This window comes from Aspergillus karnatakaensis (assembly GCF_047715665.1).
Source record: "Aspergillus karnatakaensis strain CBS 102800 unplaced genomic scaffold BJY04scaffold_96, whole genome shotgun sequence".
NCBI lineage: Eukaryota > Fungi > Ascomycota > Eurotiomycetes > Eurotiales > Aspergillaceae > Aspergillus > Aspergillus karnatakaensis.
The window spans coordinates 88,461-110,162 of NW_027395808.1; the positions used below are offsets into that span (position 1 = coordinate 88,461).

Sequence of the window (21,702 nt, forward strand, 5' to 3'; positions counted from 1 at the left end):
GCGTAGCCCGCCATGCGGCGCCATGTAGTGTTGAGTGGATATGCTGTTCATGATGCGGGGTGCGCAATGCAAGCAAGTTGAGAGTGTCAGTCATTGAGGAACTCAATTGGCCATCACATTACTCGTAACTCACCGTCATCCTAAGCCTTGACCTTCGAAGATAAGTAAGTTCTTTCACAACAACCTGATGCGAACCAAGATTACTCCGCAAATGAGGGGATGACGTCGACCATCGGGCACTAAAATTGCATGCAATCCAGCGATCTTCATAAAAGTCCCGCCGGCCCCAAAGCCACCGAACAACCGATCATGTGAGGTTCTGCATCTGGTACTCTATAGACATTTCAGTTCCGTCTCACCACCCCTGAATTCCTGTCAGCCACATTCACTCTCCTTTCTAAATCATTTTTGTTGTCATTAACCGCCCAAATGCCTCCATTCCGTAACTTTTTGGGGCGACGGCCTGTTACTCCGAATAGCGGGGGAGGAGCCGAGACTCTTCCCGATACTCGGTTGTCTGAAGACAACCGTTCGACGCCATTAAGTATCAGGAAAAGTCACGAAACCGAGCCTCCTGAGTACAAGCTGAGTGGTATGTACTGGTCATGATTCTCTGGACATAGTCTCATCGAAAATGATTAGTTGTCGACTGCAATGGCGAATACCTTCCGGTCCGTATAGTCTCGAGTTTCTCAAGTCGACGAACACTAACACCGCACAGCCCTCACCACCAGAGAAAGAGAGTTTCTGGTCGCGCAAATACCCAGGGATGTCCAGATCATCCTCGAACCACCGAAACCTAGTTGATGAGAACGAACCGTTCTCAATATCCCGCGAGTCCTTCGACTCCTATCGGCGCTCCTTTGTAAGTGCCCCCCTCCCATCGCATCCCACCCCGCAGTCTACTTATTGACTAATTTAACGCAGGATATCTCTGCCCGATCGCCAGTCACCTACGCAGACGCAATGCCTTCGCGAACCTCCCTAGACTCGAGATTCTCCCGCATGAGCTCTACATCCGTCCAGCGGCTCAACGAGCGACCCGTGGAGGAAGATCAATTCGAAGATGTCGGCCTCGACGACGAAGAAGCGAAGCCCAAGAAGAAGGGCATCTTCTCTCGCTTCGGCGACTTTTCCAGCGACGGACAATCAGGGGGATCTACCTCCAAACCAACCTCACATCTGGGCTTCCACCTCCCAGGCCGAAAGAAGCCCCAAGCGCCTCCTAGTTCGGAGATGGGCGCAATGAAGTCGCCCGCCCCGCCTGAGGTTTCTGAAGTGCGTGAAGCGTAAGCAGTGGCAGTGAGGGTGAGCAGTGAGCAGTGAGCAGCGCACTGGGCCCGTTCGGATTCTGGGCGCTGAGCGCTCACTCTGCATGAGTGGATGATATCTTTATTGGTCTCCTGGGAAGGCGTATTGGCGTGAGATTTCGCATTACCATTATCCGCTCTATTGGAGCGGGGTTCTCTTCATCTTGGATGAACTGTTTAATCCTAATGTATGCTGGATATACTGAAAGAGTACGAAATAATTTATCTTGGGTTAGATCGAGATTCTCAGCGCCTCAGGCATTGATTCCCCTCAAGAATCTTATCGCGAAGCAAACCCTGCAAACCATGCTTTGACCGCCCTGCAAGAGCGGCAGTAAAAAAAAAGTCGGATATCTTAGCCAAGCCGAGATTATTATCGGCGACCATTCTCCCCCATAAATTCAATTATTTTACTCCATTTCTGTCAAATATCTCAAAATGGTCGGAGTAAAGCGCCGCGTCGATACCGGCGAAGACCGCAATGGCAAGCGCACGAAGACAAAGACTGCCGTTCCATCGAAGAGCAAGTCCGCCCCAGTGAAGGCCCCGAAGAGCTCGAAGGCAACCAAGGGAAAGGATTCAAAGTCTGAAAAGAAGGACAAGAAGGCTTCCAAGAAGAAGCACGTCGAAGAGGAGGAGGAAGACTCTGAAGAGGACGATTTTGATATCGGCGGTATCTCAGATTCCGACATTGAGGACGCGGATGATCTTGAGGATGATGCTGAGATGGGTGATATCGATGCGGAGGATGACGACGAGGAGGAGGTCGAAGCCGAAAGCAAGAAGACATCAAAGCCGGTCTCAAAGTCTCAAGAGAAAAAACCCGACGATACAGCTAGTATGTTCCTCCGACTCCAATTCTCTATTTTGCTAACAGGTCAGATAAAACCTCCTCCCGCGAATCGCACATCAAGCAAAAAGCTCTCCAGCAAGAGCGCAAAGCCGCGAAGCCCAACGCCGATCAGATCGCCCGGTCGAAGAAACTGTGGGAGCGCTTGCGCCGCAAGTCACACGTTCCGTTGGAAGAGAGAAAGAAGCTCATCGCGGAGCTGTTCGATATTATCACTGGCCGGGTCAAGGACTTTGTCTTCAAGCACGACTCCGTTCGTGTTATCCAGACGGCACTGAAATATGCCAATGCGGAGCAGCGGAAGCAGATCGGTCAGGAGCTCAAGGGCAGCTACGTTGAGTTGGCGCAGAGCAAGTATGCCAAGTTCTTGATTGGCAAGCTGATTGTGCACGGCGACACCGAGATCCGGGATCTGATTATCGGCGAATTCTACGGCAAGGTGAAGCGGTTGATCCGCCACCCCGAGGGCTCGTGGATTCTGGACGATATCTACCGCACAGTCGCTACACAGGAACAACAAGCCCACCTCCTCCGGGAATGGTACGGGCCTGAGTTCGCAATCTTCCGCGATACCAGCAAGAACCCGACCTCCGACCTCTCCAAGATTCTCGAAGAGGACCCAGCCAAGCGCTCCCCGATCATGCATTTCCTCCTCGAGCTTATCAACCAGCTGATTCAGAAGAAAGCCACCGGCTTCACCCTCCTCCACGACGCAATGCTCCAATATTTCCTCAACGTCAAACCCGGCACGACCGAGGCCAACGAATTCATCGAACTCATCAAGGGAGATGAGGAGGGCGACCTCGTCAAAAACCTTGCCTTCACCAAGTCCGGCGCCCGCCTCATGTCCCTCGCCCTCGCATACTCCTCCGCCAAGGACCGCAAACAACTCACCCGCTTCTATCGCGACACCATCAAGATGATGGCCGGCGACCTCAACGGACATCTCGTCCTCCTATCCGCCTACGAAGTTATCGACGACACCAAGCTCACCGCCAAGCTTGTCTTCCCCGAACTCCTCAACCAGTCCATGGACGAGGAGGCTCGCACAGAGGAACTCCTCTTCCAAGTCACAGACCTCACAGCCCGCATTCCCATCCTTTACCCCTTCGCCGGCGAAAAGGTCAAGTGGCTCCTACCCGAGCAAGACCAGGCAGTCCTCGCTGAAGTCCGTGAAATCCGAAAGGAGACCTCGAAGAAGGACCCCGCCATTCGCCGCCAAGAACTCGTCAAAGCCGCCTCTCCTACCCTCCTCGATCTCATCACCGCCAGCGCAGATACTTTGCTAAAGACCAGCTTCGGATGCCAGTTCCTCACAGAAGTCCTCTTTGACGCTGACAACTCAGACGGGAAAAAGGACGCCGCGTTAGCAGCTGTTGCTGTTGCGGCGAAGTCTTGCTCCGACACCAAGGACGCGCCTTTCGTTGGACGGACGCTCAAGTCACTCGTCCAGGGTGGTCGGTTCAACCCTGCTGAGAAGAAGGTCGAGAAGGTCGAGCCCCCACTGAACTTCCACGGTCTGCTGTATGAGCAGATTTCCGGAGAGCTGATGGAGTGGGCGACTGGGTCGAATGTGTATGTTATTGTTGCGCTAACGGAGTCCGAGGACTTTGAGAAGAAGAGCGAGTTATTGAAGGCACTGAAAAAGGGCAAGAAGGCTCTGGAGCAGGCGTTTAAGGGGGAGAAGGGGCCCGCGAGTAGTGGGGCGAGGCTGTTGCTTGAGAAGATATAGATACCGTTTTGTTATATCATATTTATTCCCTATTTTTAGTGTACAGAAAAGCATGGCCGTCATTATAATATCCATTCACTCAAGCGAGTCTCAGGTCTTGATCACCGAACAATAACAGGGGGTATATTTCGAGAAAGAACCATTTACATCCGCCTCGTCCATCCATCGCAGCGAGCATAATTAATACAGAATGCACCCCATGTACAACATCATCCGCGATCAGTCAATCATACAACACCCATCACCCAAGCCCAACAAAACACAGCATACACCCTCCTCCTTCATCAAAAGAAAAGAATCAAAGACCTCACGACCCCATCACATCCCCGCCAGAACCCGCCCCAGAACTACCCCCAACCTGCTCCAACACAACAGCATAAAACTTCCCCGTCCCCCCAGGCGAACTCACCCCCAACGTCGGATCATTATACGGCCCCGCCGCAACAATCGACCTACACGCATCCATCAGCATCAGCCACAATCAACAACCCCCCTCTCCATCTCCATCACCAGAGAGAAGAAATAAAGCAAAACATACCACCCTTTATACTTAACCCCATTAAAAATCTCCGTAAACGCCATAATCACCCTCAGCGGCAGACTCAGCAGACTGCCCACCCCCAGTCCCTCGGGCAGAGACCCCGGCCCGGAAATCGGCAGGCCGAGTTTGTTGACTGGGGTGTACTGGGTTTGGAACTGGCTGGAGGATGAGTTGAGGCCCGGGGTGTGGGGGGAGGGGGTTAGCGGGTTTGCGCCTGTAGAAGGCGTGGTCACTTCTTGGAAGATGAGGAGGCGGCGGTTTGTCATTTTTTTCTGCGGTTTTCTTTTGCGCTGGGGGGGTGATTGGCCGCTTTTGTTGTTTTCAGTGGCTGCTTATGGTTTGACAGGTGGTATTAGGGGTGTTTCTGAAGATTTTAAGAGGTATTGTGTGGGTATAGTTTGGATGTAGTGATGGGGGTGAGGAATGGGTGATGGTGGAGGGGTTGATAGTTGATATGATTCCTGATTGGGAAGGTGATTCGCGTGGGCGCGTTGACACGTGCGGTGGGGCAATATTTCACGGTTCAATCATCAATGGAGTATACTTTTATACAGTTGACTCGACCACAACAGGCAGGTAGATACCGGGGTATAATTCTGCTCTCGGAGTTTCCCGTACATTAACTAGTATGGAAGGATCAAGAGTGCAAGAAAGATTATTGAGTCTACGCCCTGAAGAGCAAAATTCTCATGAAGCTTTCAAGATATATATATGTATACATCTGTGAGAAGCCACAGTGTACCGTTGCAAGACTAATACAGGATTCACTTATATCCTAATTACCCCTGACTTTAGTTTCTCGAGGACCACAATCAGACGACGCGTGTGTACTCATCAGTATTCGAAATTGAATAATAAAGGTATCGATACCCAAGCACATAAAGCTACAGTGGTTAGATATAGGGCTGTGACTTCAATCACAAGGATATACCAATATTTCATATAAACATTAACTAATAGAATAGAATATATATAAATATATATGGGTATCATCAACAAGCCACACCACATTATGCCCCCCGCATTACTATATCCATCCACATCGAGCACCTGAAACACCGTACCTGATCAATCCAACTCCCCATCTAGCACCCTCCTCGCAGCCTCCAGCCGCCTCCTCAACAACTTCGCCTGCTTCTCATCATACCCCTCAGTCATTGTCAACTCCTGCAACTGCATGCATACATCGCCCAAACTCTTGAAAAGCAGCTCCAGTAATTTCGTATCATCGTCATTAATCCCAAGCTTCCCGTTCGCGGAATTCGGGTAGGGACTTGCTGCTGCCCGGACGGTCGAGACGAGCGACGAGGCTAGCGAGGTTGGTGTTGCGGAGCCGGTGGCTGCGGAATCCGGGCGTTGAGACGAGAGGGTCTCGACTATGCGTGATTTACGGGGTGTTTCAAGTGTTGACGAGTCGGGGCGTTGCGTGTCGAGAGACGCATGGGGAAGAGAGCGGTCTTCTTCGACGTAACGGTGGTTTATTTCTATAACATAATTAGTTTCTTGATCAATTGAGTGGTTGGTGGATGTAATACCGTCGTTGAACTTGCGGTCCCAGTAGAGAACACTCTCGATATCGTCCCGTCCCTCCGCGGCGGTCGCAAAGGTAGCGACGGTAGATAGCGAGTTTGCGCTGTTCGACCGGGAGTGACGTATCGAGCGGCGCTCACGGATGGGCCGGGTTGTTTCCACTGACGTTTCTGAGCCGTTGCTCTGTCGGCGCAGGCGCGCCTGGGTGTAGTTTCCTAGCGCGCTGTGCAGGATGAAGTGCTCGTAGTCAAAGGCGTCCTCGCGCTCTTCGTGTGGTGTATCGTCAAGCGCGAGATCTTCGTCTAGAGGTTCACGGAGGATTTCTTCTAGTGCTTCGCGGTCAATTTCAGACTCGGGGGATCTGGTTCCGGAATAGTGCTCCTCCGCGTCTTCGTACAGGCTTTCGGCGGTTGAGCGTTCGTCTTCGTGGTCTGTTAGCTCGAATGGAGGTAGAACAACTTCATCCGTGGATCGCCTCGGCTCAGAGATAGTGTCCGGGACCAAGAGCGTTGAGTCAGTGTTGCTGCTGGACGTATGGCCGCTGCCTTGACTGCTGATAGGAGACTCGAGGGCGTATCCGTATCCCGCGCTGGGATGCAGGTGGCTATTCCTCGCACTCTGCTCTAGAGGGTTTGCGTACCAGTGTGTAGCAGCGGTCAAAGGGCTCGGTGTGCGAAGACTCTGTAGACTCCGCCGTCGGAGGTTGTCCTCCTGCGCTTTCACCTTCAGCGTTGATATCTTAATATGCAGGCCCTTCATTTGGTCCTTCAGATCTCGTACTTGGAGCTGAGACTGGGATCGAGAAGGAGGGTCCAGAACGGGGTACGCCGAGTTGAAGTCATCCATATTAGAGATCGTAATCTCTTCCTCGATTTCGTATTCCTGAGGAGAGTCGGATGGCTCGCGCTCGTTAGGCCGATCCGAATGCTGCTGCATGGCTGAGACTGAAGATCGGTGGGTCAAATAGGCCCGAGTCGGTGCATAATGGAAGGACCGTTCGTCGTTGTGAAAGCTGGAACTGGTGCTCGAGCCCATGGCGCTCACGGAGCGGGAAAGGCGAGTCTCAACATTGGGCTGATTCGACGGCAAGTTGGTCTCGCTGTACACTCGAGAGTGCCGATTACTGCTTGTATCCTGGCCACTTTGCGCTTGTCGTGGTCGAAGCGCGGACGACCTGCGATCAGCCGCACGATGGATTGATTGGTACAGCCCCCCGACGGGCTGTCCTAGTCCCGGCGAGGAAGGTGCTGGTGACGGGGACATCGATGGCGTAGTCGAGCGCATTGTTGAGCGCGCTCGCGTCAGGTTCCCTTCCATAAGCTGCAAAGGTCAGCACCAATTTCCCATACCTCAGCGATAAACGTACCGACAACCGCTTCTTCGCGTTCTCCAGAATCCTCTCCGCCTCACTTTCTAAAACGACTGTCGCATCAGAGCCATCTTTCTCATTACCGGCCGAAGGCGCGCTCACGCCTGCCGGCACATTCGACGGCCCAGGGACAGCGCGACGCTGACGCTCCCCTGATGCACGACCCTGCGGCACACCCTCCGCGCGACAATTTGTTCGTTCTCTTGACGAAGTCTCATTGGCAGCGCTCACGGTCTCGCCAGACGAACTGCTATGCGCCCTTGGTTCCGCAGCATCAGAGTTGTCCGGCCCGCGGAGCGAAAGCGGCGAATCCAAAACACGGCTCTGTCGCGGGGTACCTTGCGCGTTCCTCCCATTCACACCTACTCCTCCATACCGCAACGGTGACGTCGAGTCCTCCTCCCCGATATCTGACAAGCGTCGGCTCGCTGCATCGTGGCCCTCGTGCATCCACGTGTGGCGCGGGAACGGTTTTTTCTGGGCACCCTGAGCGGTCCTGAGCGCGGAGTTCCTTGTCGGGTCCAAATTATTATTATGATTATTATTATTGTTGGTATTATTATATGATCCGTTCGTGTAGCTCGTTCGATTTTCGTAAAACGATTGCAGGTGTGATAGCGAGGGGAGGTTGAACGGCGGAGAAGGCGTGGAATTTTCGCGCTCGTTGTCGTCGAAGGGGAGGATCATATCGGGGTTCGAGAGGGTCGGCGACGGCGGAATGGGAGGTGGAGGGTGCTGGTGATGTGTCGAATACATGGCGACAGAAACTGATATATGTATGAGAAATGATGTATCACTTTCTGTCTGCGCAGCGCGGCACTAGAACCACGCTGTTTGTTATTTGTGCTGGGCCGGCAACACTGCATGCACGAGGGAGACAAATTATTGAAGGTGGTGTAAACAAAATCCACGATAGCTCTTGTTCCCCCCTTTTCTTCCTTTGTTTCTTGCTAGGCAGAGGCCATCTGGGAACGTCGCGCGACGGTGAATCAGGTCCGTTTTGAGAGAGATTGGAGCTGCAGGGGATGGACGAGCTGCAAGGACAAGACTGATCTGGCAGAAGACACACGACGGACAGCGATTGACAATGTGAGACAAGCGTCAGCTCGATTGCTTTGAGGACAAAGAAAGCAAGAAAAGTGAGGCCCAACAGTTGAGGCGGGATTGGGAGCAATAATATTAACAATTATGGGGGTAAATAATTATACGATTACCACCAACTGTACTGTATAGCTGAAGAAAATAATCCCTAAGCCGTTGCGAATTCTCCTGATGGCAACCAAAACAGGCAAAGATCGCGTCCCAAATCTTCGAAAGGTTCCTGTGATTAACACCCATTTAGCCTGCTCTAGTCTGCCTTGTTCTGGCTTAACTTTGCTGATCTTTATCTCCATTGCACAATGTTTTCGCGCCTTGTGCCGAGGAAGATGAACGGAAATTACATTCAGCATTTAGTCTATATACTGGATAATTATAGTTGTTTCAATTATAGTAGCTCAAGAGGAACATCATCATGGACTCAAATACTATAGTGATAGTCCACAGGTAGCAGAGGAGAAGCGAAAATAAAGGCTCAATTTACCCCCGTCTTCCTCATAAATCAAACTCTGTCCTTTTCTGTGAAATCCGCCCCAAAACAACTCGTGTCCAGCCCATTAAATAAAGATACATGATAGAAGAACATAAGTAACGAAAGAAACGTAGGGTACAGCCCGAGAGTCTCCCAGCTGATTTACATCGAGCCAGGAGATCTGCTTGGAGAGCTCATCAATACCGTCACCATGTCTGCTCACGCGTAAACATTCGCAGGTGGCAGCAACTTTGCTCCGTATCGCAAATCGAGTGAGCGAGAATCAGTTGGGTCGAATGCTGCGTTTTGGCGCTGTTCAAGGAAGAGTGCTAAAGTCTCATTAGCCCGGTGTCAAATGTGGCCGTGAGGATAAACTTACGGGAAATCTTAATCATCTCAAACCAGCGAATCGCGTTCTCATCACTGCCGTCTACAGCCTTCAAGATCCCGCTGTCCGGCAGTGGGGTTGCCTTGGGTGGCAGACTCCGCATCTTCAAGAGCATATGCAAGATATCCGAGAACCGATCGCCTTGCGTCGCGTAGTAGGGGGGCCGCTTGTCAAGGGGCCATCGTTGAGCAAAGTTCTCGTCATCCCAGGACCGGAACAGCCAGCACGTCCTCTCGACACAGTTTAAGAGAATGAGAGAAACAAGGAAGGTCTCGAACCAGCCGCTCTGCTGGCGTTGGAGAAGCCTCCGCTCTAGGTCGTTCATCACCGACTTGCTAAGTGACGCTGCGCGCTTCTCTGTTGCAGATCGCAACTGACCGCACAATAGCGCATACGACTCGGCATTTGTGATCTCGTCAATGGGAATTCGTCCATCGTCTGTGGTTTGCGCAAGCGAGTGCAAGGAGGCAGGGGGTAGGGTCGGGTTGCTGAAAGTCTTCCAGTGCAGCTCGGCGTCAACTAAAATATGTGTGGCAACCCACAGCTCCAGCACTCGTTCTAAGAGCACGTCCTGCAGGATATTAGTGCAGGAAGTCTTTCAGATTGACAAGTAACATACCTTTTTCTGCTGGGCAAGCTCTGCCGCGAGCAACAAGGTAGGTCTCATAACCTCGGAGGCTTCGCGCTCGTAAAAGAATGGCGCGGTCTTTTTGATGTACATTTCTATTTTGCCTGGCAAGTCATCCTGATCGCTGTCCAGTAGGTAGATTTCCTGGAGAGGTCCCTGGAACTGTGGGTCATCCCCGAGAGCCTGAAGCTGGGGATCAAGCGTTGATGTAGAGGCTTTGTGGCCTTGAAGCCCACTAAAGGTGACGAAAACCAAGCTCTCCTCAAAATGAGTAACCTCAATACGGCCAGCGTAGTGGTCAAATTTGACCTGGTTTCTGATACTGCTGACGTCGTGATAGGCCAGGGTGGCGTGAAGGTCTAACATTGTCAGTCTTTGCAGGGCAACGGAATTGACACACATACTAGCATTGTATAACTCAAACTCTTCCGCAATCCGAGTGCGAATGCACGGGTGTTTCCACAGACGCGCACTTTCAACACTCGCACACGTAGTACACGGGCTGTCGCCGGAGCACTAAGCAGTTAGTACTCGTAACCTAGAGACTTGATAGAACATACAGGTTTCTTGAGCATACGACAGCGTATGCACGCGCCTCGCTTCCTCACTTCCTGGACCTCTCTGCGTCTAGCTGCGGAAAATCGGCCGCGAACCTTGGGCTTGGCGGGTTTGGTCGAATTGCCAAACTCGTTCACGAAACCTTTCGCTTGAGAATTCGGGTTCATTGCTATCGGGCGAGGAAAGGAGGCTGCGCGTTGGGTCGCTGCGGTCAGCGACGGGTCATGCTCTTGAAGGCTGTCGAATAGCAGTTGTTCTTGCGTCGAGAGCTGTTGGTTCCAAGCAGAACCCATCTTAGACAAACCGTCAGAAAATCCAAGACTAGGATCATGATCCAACGGGAGGCCGTGAGGTACCATTTCACTAGCAGATGCGGCGATCATAGAGAGCTGCGACTGCCGAGAAGTGGCGTTCGGGTCGGGAGTCATAGATGTCTCTGGCAGTGGTGGAGAAGCAGACGATGTTGGATCAAGCGAGCCGGTGGTAGGAAGCGCAGGAATCACCGTCGCGTCCGTGGGCGATTGGGGCGATACTGAGACAAAAAAAAAATAATAAGCATTAGCGCGTTGAAAGGGAAAATAACGCAAGCAAGAACCGACACATACCCGGAATCTTCACATCTTCATCCATCTGGTCAGGCTGCGCAGGATGGCCTTGAAAACCTTCGGCCTCGAGCGCAGGGTCGACGACAACGGTCTTTCCTCCAACGGTAACGGATTGGGTATAAGCAGGACCCCGCTTGTCAGAAGCACCTACCTGTCTTGACGCTTCCGCCAGCACATTCAGACCGTCAAAGTTTTGTCGCGTCGTGTAAGGCACGTCAGAGGACTTGCCTTTGCCTTGTCCAGCAGCATTGGGGTCTTTGTTCTGGTCACCCTCAGCGAGGTCTGGGAGCTCGTGGAGTCGCAACAGAACGCGTTGTCGGTCCCGTAGCGGGATTGCCTGGCACTTCTTCACTAAGTGATTGGTGAGGCTGTCGATGCGGCCCTTTGGGAACTTCTCGCCGCACGCCTTGCACGTATGCTGGTATCGATTACTGGCGTCCTCGAGTTTTTGGCCTCGAATGAAGAACTCGAGGATGAGCTGGTTGGGTTTGCGACCCATAGTCCCGATTGCGTGGCAGAATTCGAAGGGCGGATTGAAGGCGGAGGAGAGGGATTCGAGGACAGTTCACGAGCACAAAGGCCTGATATTGGAGTTTCAAGAGGGCCTGAGCAGTCTCTAGTCTCGATAGCACTGTGATACTCGATCCACCTAGGCACTATAGTGGGATAGCTGTGACGCACACAAGGCAAGGTATATTGTGGATGGCAAAAAAGGGAAAGACGGTCACGGGCGGTGCAGGAGTGGGAAGACAAGTACAACCACCAAAACAATGATAACTGCGAGGGGAATAGAATCAGTAGAAACCGATGCTGTGAGAGCTAGAATTGATGGCAAAAATAGCCTAGAGAACGCAGACAGCCAGTGCAGTTGCAGAGTGGGATGGAGGAAGAGCGTTGCAAGCAGCGGCAAAACGAGGAATTCGGCAAGGGCGGTCTGGCACCTGCCGCCTCACATTCACGAGCTGGGGTTGGGTACAGTTGACGATGCGCTTCACCGCATATAAGGCGGTGATGAGATCGGTGACCAGCGAGATTGAGCAAATTATCTGCAGAGGCTGGAATTTGGAGGGGATGAGACAGAGTCGGGAGAGGACAAACCAGGGGCATGAGGAGTCCTTTCGCTCGCTTGCCAGGGAATGCACCTTTGGTATGAGACTGCAAAGTTTCTGTACGACTGGCCACACACACACACACACAAATACCTACACAAACTCCTACACTACACAGCAGATCCTCAATAATCCTACTAAAACCCTACTCTGATTTGGTGACCGCTTTTTATGCGGTTTTCTTTTTATACATAGTGCGTGTTCTTGTTTTCCATGCAGGATCCAGCGCGAGAAGCAAATCTCATTGACTCGTTATCTCATTAATAATCGTAAGAGTATTTTTGTGTCATGGTAAAAATAAAAGGAAAAGGTACATAACAGCACATTGCCAGACTAAACGTGGCGCATTTTGCATGGAAACTGTTGCTTAAAAGAGTATTGACTGACTCCGCCAGGCTCCGCCAGAGTGACTTTCAACACTTCATGGTATACGGTGCTCTGGTGGTCGCCACGGTACGCCCAAGAGCTCGAAGATTCGCCGTTCACTTCGGCTCTCCAAAAGTCGCCCTTCATTCAACTTTACCCTCTGAGGCCCACGCAACACATCCGCATAGAGACCTCTTTGGTTGAGTCGCATGGACTTCTTGCTCGCCAGGAGCCTGATGCTGCGATTGAAGATGTCATTTCCTGTGAAGTAGATCAAGGCAGCCCCGAGCTCTGAACCAGGAACGAATAGCAGGTCAATTCGTCGCCAGAGTTTACCGTCCGGCAACTTTGACGCACCATGCCATTTTGACCCATCATTGCGCGAAGTAGTAGCTAGGCCAACCTGAAGAAAACCTTGCTCGAAAAGCTGCGGCACAACATTATCCAGCATTAGTGCCCGAATCTCCTCGATAGTTATGTCAGGTCTCGTGATGATCAGGTCGATATCACCAGAGTTTGCTGCTCCACGTCGGTAGGATCCTCCAATAATGACCTCCATATCCGGACTCTCCTTTTGAACCACACGTCGCACGAAATCTCCGTGTTTCTGGACCTCACTCCTAGGTATCCTTTGGGAAAAATCATAGTAGCGTTCGAGTCCAATCTGCTGTGACCGGGTAAGCGTTGCTCTGGCCTTTAGGTCTTCTAACGATTTGTAGCCTTGAGCTATCCACTTAGACGCGTGTGATAGTCCAGCACCATAAATACCCATAAACTCCTGGAGTAGACGGTCCTCGGCTGTGTTGCTCGTATGATCTAGGCGGCGAAGGTGATCGGTGAGCACGATCTCTTCAATTTTGTCTGCTAACCGTGTGCCAATACCAGGTATCTGAATGGCTTCGGCGCGGTTCATTATCTTCTTTGGCTGTTTACGGAGGGCACTGACCGCCTTGCGATATGCATAGGTCCGCCAGTGATCAGCAGTCCGTGTATAGTATTCGAGCATTTGTTGTAGCACCTCAATGGTTCTCGCGTTAGGATTTTTCGCATTTGAGGTCGAGTCGTGCTTCTGCATGCAAGCAAACTTTTGCTGCCACGACTCGGGTGCAGTCCGTTCATCATGCGAGGGTTTTCTTCTCTTATGATTCCCTCGCATAGTCTGCGATTCGTCGGAGGTTTCATCACCAGATTCTTCGGCGGATGTATTGTCATCTTCGGCGGCTTCCAGAGGGTCTAACGGCTATATCAAAGCGTAAGAAAGTGTAATGAGATATGACTCATCACAAACATACCAGATGTTCAGTGGCCTTGACCTCCGCTATCAGATCATCCAGAGCATCATGTTCACGGTCAAGAAAACTATCGTGAACTATCTCTTCCGGACCCTCCTCCTGAAATTCTACCTGGGGCAATTGAACCGACATAGGAGGCTTTTCGAGGCCTTCCGTAGAGTGTGTCGACTCTTGAGTCTGTGCCTGTTCTTTTCGATACGGTTTCAGTGGCAATGAGCTTTCCGCCTCCGGGGGCTGGATGGGGGGTGGTTTAGTCGGCTCAGCAGCTTTGGCCGGAGAGGGAGCTCCTTTGACATGGAATCTGGCCAGCGTTACAGACAAAACGCGGCCGAACCTGATGCACTCGGCCGGGTAGCCGTCGTTGACTAGAGCAACAGTCGACTGTAGGAGTCAGCAATAAAGTAGAGTCGCGAACTACCAGTCACAAACCGGAATGGGTCCAAGCTTCATGTGTTTCATGAACTCCTCAAATCCAATTTCTTTGTCAATAATGAAATGGGTAATGCCATGATCCCTTTCTCGAGCCCAAACAGCGCCGTATTCCTGGGATTTCTGGATCCGAATTCGTCGTAGCGGAGAAGTATCATTATTCGGGAAAAAGACTATGACCCCAAGTCAGTAAGAGCATGCGAAGAAGTGACAGCTAGATGACCTACAAAATACGAGGTTCTTGAAGATCTGAGGATGTTGCGGAATGATCTTCTGGGGTGGCGCTCGCTTGCGCTTCGCGGTGGATTTACGATCTGCTGGTTTCTTAGACCTCCCCATATCTTGGAGAACCAGTTCAGGTTCTTCAATCTCGATTATCGATACTAAGGCTGAAGGTGGGACGAGAGATTTGTTATGCGTGGCCCCATCACCAGACGGTGGTTTTATATTCGTAGGGAAAAGGTGAGGTGAATGTGAGATTTCCTGAACATGGCAAGAACCAGCGAATGATGTTTTGCCATCCTCCAGCCGTGACCTCCTCAATAGACAATCGAATTCACTTTCAGAGTCATCACTAGAACGATACAGCCTGTCAAGGCCACTAAAAAAGGCCTCTTTCTCTGTCATTGTCACCCGTGACATCTGAGAGTTGGTGAATGAACCAGGCATCCATCTGATGTCAGGTCAGCCATAGGTTCAAACTCCCGCCAGTTACCTAGCAAATACGAATCTGAGAGGGTTGATTCTGAGTTTCTTTGAAACCAGTGGTTTAATGCGGTCGTGACACGGTACAGGTTGTAGGCAGAAGTTCACGTGTCGAGCCGGCACGAAAATGTCGCCAAGTCACGGGATCAATTTATTCCACTCTTTCGGAGGCGGCCAAAAGTGAGCTTGCCGAGATATCAACAACAGTGGACGAGTGGTAGCTACAATGATGAGACCTTCGGCGCTTCTTTCGGCCTTCCTAGAGCCATCGCTCCTACAAAGCAGCCGCTGTCTCAGCTGCCAGCTACGCGGTGCGACTGCACTCCGGTCTCGACCTTCTCTTCGGCACTATGCTACCAAGAACAACACCGAGAAGCCGGCCTCGAGCGATGCACCGACAACAAGAAAACTCCAGTTCCAGCAGAATGTTTCCCCGAAGGCAGCGCCACCGAAAGCGCATTCACCCAGCGATGAAGAGCCAATCCCAATCCTAGACCGACCAATTGGTACAGCAATCCCGCCGCAAGAAGGTCAGAACACCGGAATCGACTCGCGGTCCTTACGAGAACGACGAGACGATTTTGTCAATTATGAAAGGCATATTGAGCGCCGGAAGGAACTGTACGATACTACATTATGTATATTCGACCGAGCATAAACTAATCATTTATCTCACTACCAGGACGAGACAAGTCGCCAAACCATACTTCCGGGAATGGTCGAACATGCGGTACAATGAAGGAAAGACATTCATGTCCAATACCCGGCTATTCAAGCGCGACAAAGCCCTCTACTTCCCTAACCTGTACGGAGCAACGCTCGCTTCACCGAAAGAGCCGCAAAACACGACATCAATCCTCCGCGGCAAAGTCTCCGTCGTTACTCTGTTCTCGAGTGTCTGGGCCGAAAGCCAAGTTAATACTTTCACCGGTCCTAAACTAAACCCCGGTCTCTATGAAGCGTTTGAAAGCGGTAGCAAGCTCGTGCAGAAGGTTGATATCAATTTGGAGGAGAATGCGCTCAAGGCGGGGTTGATTCACATGTTCATGTGGCGGATGCGGAACAAGATGGCGGTGGAACAACATGAAAGATACTTTCTGGTGCGCAAAGGTCTCGACGATGGTCTCAAGGAGGCTATTGGCTTGATGAATAGCAAGGTTGGATATGTGTATCTTCTGGATGAGAACTGCCGTATCCGGTGGGCTGGGAGTGGGCCTGCTGAGCCCGAGGAGCAGGAAGCTTTGAACAATGGTGTTCGAAGACTGATTCAGGAGCGGAAGATCAGTTTGAATTCCGAAGTCCCAGCGGAAGCATGGCAACTACAAGGGCAGGATGCGAAGAAGCCTCGAGTTGTCGAACATAGGCGTTAATCATGTATGTACATATAATAGTGAGATGTAAGATATGCAAGTAGCCCAAATACCACAACTCCGAGCCCATTATTAACTTCCTCATTAGGAGAAACGAATAGATATAAGCCATCCCATACAACGCCAAAGAGCTGAGGCAATATACAGAGGGTAGTTTTCAAGCGCTACCGGAACAAGAGTAACACCAGGAAACAAACTCCAATGAAGGCCCCAAGGATCAAGGCATCCCTCCTCCTTTTATTCCCAATCTTGCCGATCAACGCATTGACACCCGGAACCTGGCTCGCAGCCCCGACAATCCTCCGGTTGATACTCGTCAGCGTCTCCCTTTGCAGCCCAAAGTTCTCGTTTATCGCATAGGCCTGACTCAGCACTCCATCTATTACACCGTGGCTTTGATCAATCCGGCGCCGCTCCTCGAGCATGTACTCTGCCTCTGCGGCGGCGGGGTTCGAAGAACGGTAGGCATTAATGTCGGAGCGGACATTCGAGAGGAGATTTGCGCGGTCTCGTGATTCGGAAATCGAAGATGTGAGGCGAATAAGCTCGCGTTTGTGTTCTGTGAGTATTTCGCGATGGCGCGTGAGGTTTGTTTGCTTGACGGCGGAGGAGGTGAGGGTTGCTTCGGAGTCGAGGAGGCGGGCGAGTTGAGCGTTTAAGGATTCGCGCTAGGATGGTTAGATTCGATTCACGATGTGGATTTGAGTCTTGAGGGCTATTGTACCTTCTCTAGGAGATCTTTGATTTGGGATTCTGTTCGGGATTCGTCTTCTGAGGGTTGCGGAGGGAGCTTCGTCATCGAGGCATACTGGGAGTAGGTATGGAAGAGGCCCTCGGTCTAGAATTGAAATTGTAAGCATTTCGCATCATACCGAGACTGGCAGAGTGCCTCTTGACAGCAAGCCCACTGTCTGCGACGTACCTGGGTCTCAAGAGATCGAGCCGTTGTCCGGAGCTGTGCCCACCCGGAGGAACCACTTGAAGCCATAGATAGAAAAGTCAACTGGAAAGGTCTTGTTTGGTGTATAACAGAGTATTGAATCGCTCAAATGCAATCGTAATCCTGCCAACGCTCCGTCCAGCGGGATCAGCACGGTCTTCTTATCAAATAGGTACACCAAGTACCAACGCTCTGCCGTCCGCAACTCAGCCCAGTTCCCGATTCGGACATCCTCGTCATCACCGCCCGCCGCACCGCCACAACCAAAAGCAGATCACGTGATTGTGCCCGCTTAGCGCCGCACCGACGCCAAGGCAGAAAAAAAGCCCTAGTCCCACAGAACTTCCCCAAATCGACCCGGTCCATCTTCAACCCTCACGTCGACGACAATCAACCATTCGACAAGAAGCCGCACACCATGGTATGTACAGTGTTTATGAGCGGATATTATGGCAATGGTAGAGGAATGCTAATTTGATTTTGATAGTCTTCCAAGGTCAAGGCTGGTCAGCTCTGGGGAAAGAGCAAGGATGATCTCACCAAGCAGCTCGATGAGTTGAGGACTGAGCTTGCTCAGCTCCGCGTCCAGAAGATCACCGGCGGTGCCTCTTCAAAGACCCAGAGGATGTGCGTTTGATCCCCCTTGTTCAGTTTGCGATACAAATACCCCGGATGTAAAATTTGGATTGGGAAGAATGTGCGTGGTCGGATGGCGAAACAACAAATCGGCAGAACTGGAATTGGAACTATAAGGCGATCAAAGCGAACAATTTTCAAGAGAAGGGATTTAAAAATGGCATAAGGACGGAATCCCACCAACCACCGCGCGCATTCGACCACGTTCACAATGAATTCCATCCAACAAAACCACACAAACTCGAAGAAAGCAACAATACTGATCTTCCCACAGTCACGACGTCCGCAAGTCGATCGCTCGTGTCCTCACCGTCATCAACGCCAACCAGCGCGCTCAGCTCCGCCTCTTCTACAAGAACAAGAAGTACCTCCCTCTTGACCTCCGCCCCAAGCACACTCGCGCCATCCGTCGCCGCCTCACCAAGCACGAGGCTACCCTCAAGACCGAGCGCCAGCGCAAGAAGGAGATCCACTTCCCCCAGCGGAAGTACGCCATCAAGGTACGCCAGCAATAACTCTCGTTCTATCAATAGAATGAGACGGAGACAACAAACATACTCGAAAGCAGGACTGACAAGTTGATTCACAGGCGTAAATTCGATAAGGGATGAAAAACGGGATCGAGTCTGGACCTTGATGATGGAGTTCTGGGACGTCGGGATGAACCTTGACAAATGGCCTTCCTTGTTTTCTTCTTTGGAGCAGGAGGTCTTTAAGCATAAAAGACATGGATTATGTATCTAGAAGAAAAGATGCAGGTCGATCCTGAATAAATCCTTTGCTTGCAACGACACTAATGCCTTCAATCTTACTTCACCTTTCCCATTCGCTCTCAATGATTTCAATCTGCTTGCAGTGGCTAGCAAAAAAAAAGATGGTCAACAGCAAGGGATTGAAGGGATAATTCCCACGCCAGCGTCAGGCCTAGAGCATAGTCTGTAGCCATCGATTCTTACTGCCTGGTGGTATCAACTTTCGATCTCGAGCATTGTTTTGTCTACTGCAGTGGAGCCTATTCCAATCGCCGGAGCCCGTCTTGCCAATCCCCTGGCGAGACAAGAGGACCGGCTCAATAAACCGATGTACTATTGCTAGAAGTTCCTATAAAAATACAACGGAAACAACGGTCTTTATCTGTGGTTTCTGGATGTCAACATTATGCACCCTCTTTAGATGCCAGAGGCTGCCGTGTGAGGAAATATATAGGTCTTCGGGTGCGCATACTGGGCACAGGCTCTGTACTTGTATACAATTTTCCGGAGTCATATTACAGCCTTGTCAACCATCAAGCATGTTTACGGATTCTAAAGTAATCTATTGCTTAGCACGAGTTTCCCTTGACATCCAAGAGGAGCTACATTGGAAGAGGAGGGAGGATATCCAGACAGAGGAAAAGGCGCTACCTCTAATTAGTGCTTGCCGCTAGGGTAGACGTCTGACTGTTGTCATTCCCAGGCTCCTTTGACCTGAAATGTAAAACTATCAAAATTGTGCAGCTCTTGCAATTCATTCTGACCCTCATGATGCGGAGCCCCGGCGGGTTGTCACTGGCCCTCTAGCATTTCCCCGAACCCCTATTAACATACCCTCTCATGCAACTCTCTCGAAATTGTGCAAGAACAATCACTGGGTAGCCTCTGTCCCGTAGGTAGTCACCACTCGCAGATACTTCCATCGACAGTGCTCCCAATCCTCCATCCGAAAACATACTTGTCAATCTTGGCGGCCATCTTTTCCAATAAGATCTGTGTAAACAACACTATGCTGGAGCGTTGAAGAGGCTCAGAGACATACTATTCGAGAGTTGCTACTGATATGTGGTGCTTGTGAAGTGTCAGACTTGCCTTTTAACGAAAGTACAAGGTTGAGAAAAACAAAAATCAAATTGCCCCCACTCGGGATTGAACCGAGGACCTCGTCATTCCTAGCTATTCCCAAAGGATAGTACGAGTGACGCGCTACTACGACTGAGCTACAAGGGCAATTCGCGCTAAATAAAAGTTCAGCTAGACTTTATCAATATATATTAGCTTTCAAGCGCCTTCAACCGTGGTTGACTGCGGATCTAGAATCAAACGGCTGGACCACGGTATGAGTCTTCAACTCTCAAATTTAGGAAATATATGCTTTTTCGAGTGCGTGGGTTTAGGTAGTTCTTTCCCGAACTTTGAATACGTCAGCATCCTGGAGACTGGCGTGAGGGTTTATGCCAGAAGCACGCAATATAACCTCCTTAAGAATGGCAGAGACTTAGGCTACGGCGGTAGGGTTGACAGACACACGAACAGCCTGCAGAGACTTTCGATAGAGACAACGCAGCGCTGAGACTTTGCAGGAGGTCTCGACCCTCTTGTCCTTCGCGGTAAACCTTGACAACCAGTTACCGCATGAGCATGAATTGTAAAAGACTAGAAGAGAGCCATAGGTTCAACAATTGGAGAAGCATAGGTTTCTGTTAAGGTGGGAATGGTCTGGGATGGAGTTATACATGGTTAGATCTTTATGTAGCGGTATCTGTTAGAAGAAAGAGTGCCTAGATGGACAATTTCATTTCGTGCAAGTCACAACATGGGAGCCTTGTGAAGTTCGGATATGCCCTAGAAACCGCATTGAGTCGAAGACTGTACTATTGATGGTGGAGATGCTCATGCACCCCAAGACCGAGACCCGCACGCGCCTCCAATCCAATCCCACTCACTCACCTCCAATCGCGTCCCGTCGCGTCAAAAGAACTGCCCTTCTTTCAATTTAAACTCTCACCGTCACCTCTCCTCTCAGCCTCCATCGCACACATACAGCTTCGAATACGTATAAAATTTTCGAAACATTATATGAACAGCCGCCCTCCGCTTCCATCGCCGACGACGAACACGAACAACACCCCGCTCTCAAGGACCGAGCCCGAATCCGAGTCCGAGTGAACATTTAAAATATTCACTTCAAAAGACACCGAACAAAGCCCAACACAACCACGGACTACACCCCCTAAGCCAACACACGGCCGCAAGACAAGCAACATGTCCTCCGCCTCACCACAGGCCGGAGACCCCGAAGCTCCGACGCCGCCCTCCAAATCCAACCCCATCCAAGCAACAGAGCAGCAGCTGAAAGCCCGTGCGGAGGGTGTATCTATTGAAGTCCGTTGATCCTAACCTCCATTCTACACTCCGTCTTGTACAATCATGCACTCACGACCCCATCCCCCCTCCGCAATCCACCATGCATCCCCACCGAACGACATCGTGAAAATAAATGTATCCAACTAACAACCCGCCACAAAAAACAGGACTACCTCCTCCCCCGCAGTCAAACAATCCGCCTCGCGAAATCCGTCCTACCACCCAACACCTCCCTACAGAAAGACGCCGTGCTAGCGATCCAAAAGGCCGCGACGGTGTTTGTCTCCTACCTCTCTTCACAGTGCGTCTCTTCCTTCCTCGTAATCCCCTCAACCCAGCACCCTTTCTCTCACTCTTCCGACATAGCTAATCTAAGCTAATCTCATTGCTTGTTGCCAACAGTGCCAACGAATCAACCCTGAAACGAACTGTTACACCCGCTGACGTCTTCGCCGCGCTCTCGGAGCTAGAACTGGACGGGTTCAAGCCGAGGCTTGAGAAAGAGCTTGCGTTGTTTGAGGAGGCGAAGGCTGCGAAGAGGAAGCCGAGGGCGGCGAAAGGTGGCGCTGAGAATGGGGAGAAGAGTGAGGGTGGGGGAGTGGGTGTTGATAATGCGGTGTCTGGGGGAACGGCGGGGACGGTAGGGGAGGAAGGG

General features: G+C 51.2%; 10 protein-coding genes and 1 non-coding gene across 11 annotated transcripts; 5 read left to right on the forward strand and 6 right to left on the reverse strand.

The window, feature by feature from the left end:
• Positions 1-305: 305 nt before the first annotated feature.
• Positions 306-1,703, forward strand: BJY04DRAFT_203116 (uncharacterized protein). The gene is made up of 4 exons (XM_073713313.1): positions 306-592; positions 643-671; positions 722-865; positions 928-1,703. Exons 1-4 carry the CDS (start codon positions 430-432, stop codon positions 1,291-1,293), a joined length of 702 nt encoding a protein of 233 aa, XP_073564631.1. The 5' UTR covers positions 306-429; the 3' UTR covers positions 1,294-1,703.
• A 9-nt stretch (positions 1,704-1,712) lies between these two features.
• On the forward strand, positions 1,713-3,987 carry BJY04DRAFT_174266 (uncharacterized protein). The gene is made up of 2 exons (XM_073709291.1): positions 1,713-2,148; positions 2,193-3,987. Exons 1-2 carry the CDS (start codon positions 1,749-1,751, stop codon positions 3,890-3,892), a joined length of 2,100 nt encoding a protein of 699 aa, XP_073564632.1. The 5' UTR covers positions 1,713-1,748; the 3' UTR covers positions 3,893-3,987.
• Positions 3,988-4,199: 212 nt separating this feature from the next.
• Positions 4,200-4,699, reverse strand: BJY04DRAFT_224657 (uncharacterized protein; the record flags this gene model as incomplete). Its single annotated transcript, XM_073718032.1, has 2 exons — positions 4,200-4,344; positions 4,431-4,699. The coding sequence occupies 2 exons, from the start codon at positions 4,697-4,699 to the stop codon at positions 4,200-4,202; spliced, it is 414 nt and encodes a 137-aa protein (XP_073564633.1).
• An 802-nt stretch (positions 4,700-5,501) lies between these two features.
• BJY04DRAFT_224658 (uncharacterized protein) lies at positions 5,502-8,088 on the reverse strand (the record flags this gene model as incomplete). Its single annotated transcript, XM_073718033.1, has 3 exons — positions 5,502-5,917; positions 5,969-7,283; positions 7,330-8,088. 3 exons carry the CDS (start codon positions 8,086-8,088, stop codon positions 5,502-5,504), a joined length of 2,490 nt encoding a protein of 829 aa, XP_073564634.1.
• Positions 8,089-8,764: 676 nt separating this feature from the next.
• Positions 8,765-11,955, reverse strand: BJY04DRAFT_203121 (uncharacterized protein). Its single transcript, XM_073713314.1, has 6 exons — positions 11,082-11,955; positions 10,479-11,008; positions 10,323-10,434; positions 9,910-10,277; positions 9,282-9,861; positions 8,765-9,231 (listed from the first exon to the last, which is right to left on the reverse strand). Exons 1-6 carry the CDS (start codon positions 11,578-11,580, stop codon positions 9,122-9,124), a joined length of 2,199 nt encoding a protein of 732 aa, XP_073564635.1. The 5' UTR covers positions 11,581-11,955; the 3' UTR covers positions 8,765-9,121.
• A 483-nt stretch (positions 11,956-12,438) lies between these two features.
• BJY04DRAFT_203124 (DNA-directed DNA polymerase IV) lies at positions 12,439-15,064 on the reverse strand. Its single transcript, XM_073713315.1, has 4 exons — positions 14,505-15,064; positions 14,278-14,450; positions 13,849-14,229; positions 12,439-13,796 (listed from the first exon to the last, which is right to left on the reverse strand). The coding sequence occupies exons 1-4, from the start codon at positions 14,944-14,946 to the stop codon at positions 12,612-12,614; spliced, it is 2,181 nt and encodes a 726-aa protein (XP_073564636.1). The 5' UTR covers positions 14,947-15,064; the 3' UTR covers positions 12,439-12,611.
• Positions 15,065-15,150: 86 nt separating this feature from the next.
• BJY04DRAFT_174318 (mitochondrial ATPase complex subunit ATP10) lies at positions 15,151-16,434 on the forward strand. The gene is made up of 2 exons (XM_073709292.1): positions 15,151-15,603; positions 15,665-16,434. Exons 1-2 carry the CDS (start codon positions 15,209-15,211, stop codon positions 16,350-16,352), a joined length of 1,083 nt encoding a protein of 360 aa, XP_073564637.1. The 5' UTR covers positions 15,151-15,208; the 3' UTR covers positions 16,353-16,434.
• On the reverse strand, positions 16,334-17,488 carry BJY04DRAFT_203129 (putative vesicle transport v-SNARE protein Gos1). Its single transcript, XM_073713316.1, has 3 exons — positions 17,275-17,488; positions 17,077-17,190; positions 16,334-17,020 (listed from the first exon to the last, which is right to left on the reverse strand). Exons 1-3 carry the CDS (start codon positions 17,338-17,340, stop codon positions 16,517-16,519), a joined length of 684 nt encoding a protein of 227 aa, XP_073564638.1. The 5' UTR covers positions 17,341-17,488; the 3' UTR covers positions 16,334-16,516.
• Positions 17,489-17,657: 169 nt separating this feature from the next.
• Positions 17,658-18,725, forward strand: BJY04DRAFT_203133 (60S ribosomal uL29 domain-containing protein). The gene is made up of 3 exons (XM_073713317.1): positions 17,658-17,713; positions 17,780-17,919; positions 18,203-18,725. The coding sequence occupies exons 1-3, from the start codon at positions 17,711-17,713 to the stop codon at positions 18,441-18,443; spliced, it is 384 nt and encodes a 127-aa protein (XP_073564639.1). The 5' UTR covers positions 17,658-17,710; the 3' UTR covers positions 18,444-18,725.
• A 1,089-nt stretch (positions 18,726-19,814) lies between these two features.
• BJY04DRAFT_t154 lies at positions 19,815-19,910 on the reverse strand. The gene has a single exon. It is a non-coding gene; the product is annotated as a tRNA-Thr (tRNA).
• A 1,035-nt stretch (positions 19,911-20,945) lies between these two features.
• cbfA (putative CBF/NF-Y family transcription factor) lies at positions 20,946-21,687 on the forward strand (the record flags this gene model as incomplete). Its single annotated transcript, XM_073718034.1, has 3 exons — positions 20,946-21,065; positions 21,215-21,348; positions 21,450-21,687. Coding segments are annotated over 3 exons (492 nt in total), but the record flags the coding sequence as incomplete, so codon positions are not given.
• Between the last annotated feature and the right edge of the window lie 15 nt (positions 21,688-21,702).